Source organism: Populus euphratica, unplaced genomic scaffold (genome assembly GCF_000495115.2).
Source record: "Populus euphratica unplaced genomic scaffold, PopEup_1.0 scaffold2.1, whole genome shotgun sequence".
Taxonomy (NCBI): Eukaryota; Viridiplantae; Streptophyta; class Magnoliopsida; order Malpighiales; family Salicaceae; genus Populus; species Populus euphratica.
Window position 1 is genome coordinate 7526639 of NW_011499846.1, and position 6479 is coordinate 7533117.

A 6479-nucleotide genomic window follows, 5' to 3' on the forward strand; every position below is an offset into this window, starting at 1 on the left:
TCTTCTAATTTATTACTCAGGCCCTATCTATAGTTGACTCCCACATCAGGTTTTAAAACCATAATTATAATTATTTTTATTCATACATTAACTCAAGTCAACATGAATTAACCCTTTTAACCCATCACTCGAGCTTTGCTCCTAGTCGACTCCACAGTCATTTTCTAAAACTACAATAATAATAATAATTTCTATCTATATATTGACCCAGGTCGATTATCTCGATGTGTGATTTAGGTTAATTCCAAAATAAAATTTTAAAATTATAATAATAATTAATTTTATTTTTATATTTTTTTAGTCAACGATCAACCCAACCCCTAGTTACGACCTTACCCAAATTGATTATAAGTTGGAATTTGAATTATAACAATAATAATTTTTATGTTTAAGTTAAGTCAAATCGGTCCAAGTTAACTCTACCATCCTGTAACTAAGGAATTGTCCCATATAGACACTTGAATTGTATTTTAAAATTACAATAATAATTATTTTTATTTTTAGATATTCTAAAATTTAAAATTTATTATCAAAAATATTTTAAAAGTAAAAAATATTGCATTCACTCACACACCTAACTATTAACTACAAATTATTCCTCTATATTGTATATTTTTATAATATCTTACTGTAACTATTAAATTTAAAATAAATTGATATGATTTTATTTGTCATAAAAATCATAATAATATAACTTTGTTTTTTAATCCAATCCATCTAAATTCAAAATTAATAATGAAATTTGAAATACCATTTTGCTGTGTTTTCATTGAAATATAATTTGATAAAAATCTAGTTTAACTGTTTAGAGAATAACAGTGTTTGAATTTGTATTAGAAAATGTTTATATATATATATATACAGTGTTTGAATTTGTATTAGAAAATGTATATATATATATATTATTTATTTTTTAAAATTTATTTTTAACACAAGCATATAAAATGATATTAAAATATATAAAAAAACAATTAAAACCGCAAAAATAAATACAGCTATTTTTGCATGCAGTGAAAGTCAGGACAAAGTGATATTTCTTTAAAATATCTCGAGCCCCAGTCTGACGTGGAAGCGTGCAATTGGTTGTCACCTGATAAGAAATCTGTGTTCAAATGATGTTTCGTGTTCCAATTATATAGCAAGCTCCTCAAGGTCACCTTCCCTCTACGATATCAATTTTATCTCCACTGTGCCGGACCACAGCAGCAAACTTAACACAAAACTAGAATGGCAACAATAGCTGGTCTTAACCTCTCGACCCCTAGAGTCTTAGCTAAGGCAACAGACACCCCAAAAGCTCAACCCCTCATCAAGTTAAACCAACAACGGAGGAGGAGCTACCAACTGTGGTCCGGGCGCGTGCAACTCCGACCCGTGAGAGCAGCCCCTGAGGGAATATCAGAGAAGGTGGAAAAGAGCATAAAAGAAGCAGAGGAGGCGTGCTCCGGTGATACAGCTAGTGGAGAATGCGCAGCTGCATGGGATGAAGTGGAGGAGTTGAGTGCGGCTGCTAGCCATGCCAAGGACAAGAAGAAAGGGTCCGATCCTTTGGAAGAGTACTGCAAGGACAACCCAGAGACAGATGAATGCCGCACTTACGAGGATTGAAATGGTTTTTACTTGGTGCATCTTTTCTTAGATATTTATTAAATTTGGATCCTTAATACTGGTTTATGTAACAATGGAGATGGTGGATATCATAAATTTGGTGGTTAATTATTAGTGTTAATTACTGGCCATTTCGTCTTTATTTTTCCAAAAAAAAGGGTCTAAAAAAGCCAATATATTTTTTACTCGTGTAGCTGAAGCCTGAATGCAATGAACTACACCGTTAGCTCTTGTAACCTACGTCCTGGAAAAGTTTACGAGTACAATACAATTATCTATTTTTTTCTATTACTGGGCCATCCCTCAGAATACATCTCCTCAAGCAATATCCTCCATTTTTCTTCAGATACTGCAGGACCTAGGATAGAATTAACCACCTTGTGTTTGTCCGCTACCTACCAATTACGTTAAATTAAGCCTGGTCAAGGATATCCTTGTGCACAATCCAGGCTAACCACGATAGAAGAGAGCAATGGCTAAATGACCAACAATAAAATTAACAGTCTGATTCCATTATCATGTATTAAGAGATTGTTTGGTGCAGATTGAATTACAATTTGGTTGTTTTTTAATATTTTATATTTTATATTAATTTGTTTATATTTTTTTACTGTTTTGATATACTGATATTCAAAATAAATTTTAAATGATAAAAAATATTATTTTAAATTATTTTTAAATAAAAAATATTTTAAAAAATAATCTTTATTATTATTGTATCAAATAACATATAAATAAAATCTATACCCCTAATAAAATCTAACTTTTGTTCCTAAGAAGACAGTATGACAGTACGATGCAGTGGGGATTTATGATTTTGCTAGAATCAACAACATTACGAAGAACATCAAGGTCAACGTATTTTAAAAAACACCGAAAAAACAAAAACTACCGAATAGATTACGAGTACTTTAGCAGGAGGGTAGGCTCTCGGGTGAAAAATAAGAAAGGAATATATATACCAGCGACGGGTCTCACCAATTAAATTTTTATTTCATCGTAGACATATTGCTTGTCAGATTAGGCAAAATTATTTTTAGAATAGATGAGAACAACAACATAAAGCAAGCGTCTCAAAGTGGTATTGAGAACACTCTAGATGCCCTGCAGCAAGAATCATGGCTGCTCACGCAACTATTCATTGCTTCCTCGCCTACTAGTCAAAGAAGATTTGCATATTGGATTTCTGATTGAGCTCGCATGCTTCTGTATGGCAGTTCATCTTCCCGGAAGCTTCAGTATTGGGAACGAATCTAATGATTCTACTCATCCCTAACACCTAAAATAGAAAATAGCAATGAAAACTGCATTGTTCCCCGGGATTCACGAGGCGGGTAAACACCGAACATCAACTAGAAAGTCCAATTTGCACAGCTTCTTGACAGCACATAGTTTTCCAGTTATTTCCATGAACCTTCAACTTCCCAAAACAGACACGCAGTACCCACCATAAGAAATATGCCTCACCACCTATCCGGTGCTGCAAGTGATCATACGCTCCTGCTTCACTTAGGCTATGTTTGTTTACGACGCACCTCGTGAACAAACGCATTCTTAGACGATGAACCCCATGCAAAATCATTCGACTTGATCTGTACCTTCCATCCCAAGCCTAAGAAAAATCACTCGGAAACTAGGTGCAAAGTGCTTAGATGCCATCTATAAGTAAACGTAACAAATTTAATCTCCGATGCAGGAATGAGAAAACTATAAGTTCTCGTACACAAACACCATTTTCTTCTCTTCCATTGATTAGAGGATGAGGTGCAATGGGAGCAATTATCCTTGCAAGTAAGCAGACAGTGCAACTTGCATCATATATATATATATAAGCATTAAAACCCACTAATTCACGTCGAATAAGTATTTGTGAACGAGATACTTTGATTTTTTTTTGGTTTAAAATAAATATTTTTTTATATTTTTAGATCATTGTAAAATATTGATATCAAAGATAATTTTAAAAAAACTTATTTTAATATAATTCTAAATAAAAATAATAATTTAAAACACCCCTATTATTACAATCCCAAACAACCCTAACTAATTGAATTACTTTTACTAATAAGCAGCCAACAACAATGATAAACCGGTAATAATTCATCATCCAGGCAATCGAGTCACAACTCCTTCCATGCGTGTGGCAATCAAAGTGCAGGAGGGGAGACTTTGCGATTTTATTTAATATAAATTTAGGACAATAAGCATGAAAATTTTGCGTAATATCACCATTTCAAAAAAATTTGATGAAATAATACAATTTTATTATATTATACTTAAAAAACATGATATGATCAAATTCTAATCTTCTACTTCAATTGATTAACTAATTGGATCTAGTTATATTAATCAATTAATTATTTCACATAAAAATTATAATTTTATAATTTTTTTAAAATATATTTTATAAGTCAAAATATAAATATTTGTCGAATTTATAGAATAAAAAATAAAATCTAATTAAAATCTTAAAAAAATATTGTTAACAAAATAATAAGTAATATATATATATATATATATTATAGTTTGAGGTAGATTTTTTTTTAATTATGATATACTCATGCATAAAAAGAGAGAATATTGAAACAAGTTTAGGAAAAGGTCTGGAATTGATTGAGAACAAACTAACAAAATAATATATTATAACCACGACATAATTATATAGACTATTACATTTTTAGATATTAAAAATTTTACTAGACATCTTGATTTTGATAATTTTAATATTTTTTTATTTTTTTTTCACAACCGCATCTTGATTTTGATAATTTTAATATTTTATTTTTATTTTTTCACAACCGAACAACCAGTTAAACCATAAATAATATAGTTTTATTAAATCATATTTTTAAAATATAATATTATTAAACTGTGTTATTTAAACGAAAAAATTACTTTCATATTAATGAATTAATATGATAGTTGTTTTTTTAAATAATATTTTTTAAAAAATAAAAAATTCAACACGAAACACGGTTTTAACATAAATACACACAACTCCGCGATCACATTGAAATTAAATTGCACAGAGATATAGCAGTGAAGAAAACGCCACGGATTGGAAACTGACTCGTCAAAAACGCAGATAGAAATTCAAACAGGACACGTAACATCACAACTCCGACCAAACCACACCCCCATCAAAACACATCCACGCAATCCCAGCATCAACCTGCGACCTAAACTACATAATATAAAGACCCAGATTGACAAAAACAAGAGCCCAGCAAGAAACACAATCTCCCAGCAAAGCACCGAACAAGCTCACATTCATCAATGCTGAAAAAAATCAGCAGATGTCATAATAGGCTGTACTGAACACGGGAGATGCCCACGGCTTGAACAAAGGATCAGGTATTTCAGGTATCTCCACGGGGAGTCCGCTAACATCCTCCACAATCTGCAGCACAGAGTTCAACGACCGCAGCCTCTCAGTCAATTCCATAGCTTGAGCCCTCAGAACATTGTTGGCTGATTCCATCTCCAAGTAGCGTTGTTGGGCAACATTGATACCCTGCATCAATTGATTGTTCTCGTTCTGCAATTTGCTCACTTCATTAACCAAATCCTCCATTTGTTTCTGCTTCCTCATCCTAGACCGCCTCGCAGAATCCCTGTTGGATATCATCCTCTTCCTTTTCCTCTCATCGACGTTCGCATATCGTGGATCGTTGTCCGATCCTGAGCTCGCTGCTTGCCTTGCAGACATTTTTTTTTTACAATTTCTAGATTCTTCGATAAAATTATCACTAGTTTAATCAAATAAATTCAATACCTTCGGTTGTAATTAGATTAGATGAAGAATCAGGGATCAAGATCTAAAAAGCAAACAGGATTAGCAGAGATATTTGATTTAATTTAACTCATGAGAACACATAGAACCAGTAGAGAAACACAACCGAGAAAGAGTGGAGAATTCGAATTCGTCGCATGAGGATAGAGTAAGTCATAAAAATTCTAAAAACATTGGTACTTCTTAAAGAACCCTAATATTCGATACCTAGATTATCAAGAAAGAAAACAGAAGAAGAAGAAGAAGAAGTAACCCAAAACTCGGATCCGAAACTCTAGATCTGAAGACAGATAATAGAGAGAGAGACTGAAAAGGGAAGACTTGGCTTGCGACACGCTAAAGAAACGAAGAGAAGGAGAGTATTGGGAGGACAGAAACGTTAGAATTGGTGCATGCACCAACATACAGGCGAAGAGAAAGGAAGGCTAACACCGTTGTTGGCTGCGGATTTTATAGAAAAGGTAGGGTTCGATGTAGCCGGGGCGGAGAAATACTTTTAATTCTTTTTTTTTAAAAAAAAAAAAAAAAAACAGTGGGGCTATTAAATTATCTAGAGAGTTATGAGGGGCACCGGTATAATTGCTGGCGTGCAGGATGACGCCAGCTGTGCTTGGAAGCCAATCTAACCATTGTTTTTTCCTTTTTGTATTTTTTTTTTCATGGAGGAAACTACAAGCCAACCTAACCATTATTTTTTCCTTTTTGTTTTTTTTTCATGAAAGAAACTATTACGATTATTTTATTTTTTTTTATTTATGTGGAGTATTCGGGCTAGCTTGCGCGCACTACGATTAATCCTTACAACCCACTGAATACCCTATAAACTCAATAGATAAATAAAACAATGCAAGACTGACAAGCATGCAACGTCAGGACTCGAACCCATAACAGCAGAAGGAGCGACACTCCTGCCACCAGGCCAAGTCCTTGGGTGCTACAATTATTCTTCTCTTGCCGCGTCGAGGTGTAAGCCGAAGCTTCCTGTACTCTTGAGATTTGTCGGTCTTTTTCAATGAAGAGTTCCTGAACGGCTGGCGAAAGGAGTTATAAACCCAATGTCATCACGGCTAAATCAACG

At 33.2% G+C, this 6479-nt stretch overlaps 2 protein-coding genes across 2 annotated transcripts; one reads left to right on the plus strand and one right to left on the minus strand.

Moving 5' to 3' along the window:
* The first annotated feature begins 1145 nt into the window (after window positions 1-1145).
* LOC105137223 (calvin cycle protein CP12-2, chloroplastic) lies at window positions 1146-1739 on the plus strand. The gene has a single exon (XM_011042904.1). The coding sequence runs from the start codon at window positions 1228-1230 to the stop codon at window positions 1606-1608; it is 381 nt and encodes a 126-aa protein (XP_011041206.1). The 5' UTR covers window positions 1146-1227; the 3' UTR covers window positions 1609-1739.
* Window positions 1740-4642: 2903 nt separating this feature from the next.
* On the minus strand, window positions 4643-5968 carry LOC105137230 (ocs element-binding factor 1-like). Its single transcript, XM_011042914.1, has one exon. It carries the CDS (start codon window positions 5315-5317, stop codon window positions 4898-4900), a length of 420 nt encoding a protein of 139 aa, XP_011041216.1. The 5' UTR covers window positions 5318-5968; the 3' UTR covers window positions 4643-4897.
* Between the last annotated feature and the right edge of the window lie 511 nt (window positions 5969-6479).

Bases quoted from the DNA above. Each gene is read 5' to 3' on its own strand.
- LOC105137223 (XM_011042904.1), top strand. From the start codon at position 1,228: ATGGCAACAATAGCTGGTCTTAACCTCTCGACCCCTAGAGTCTTAGCT.
- LOC105137230 (XM_011042914.1), bottom strand. From the start codon at position 5,317: ATGTCTGCAAGGCAAGCAGCGAGCTCAGGATCGGACAACGATCCACGA.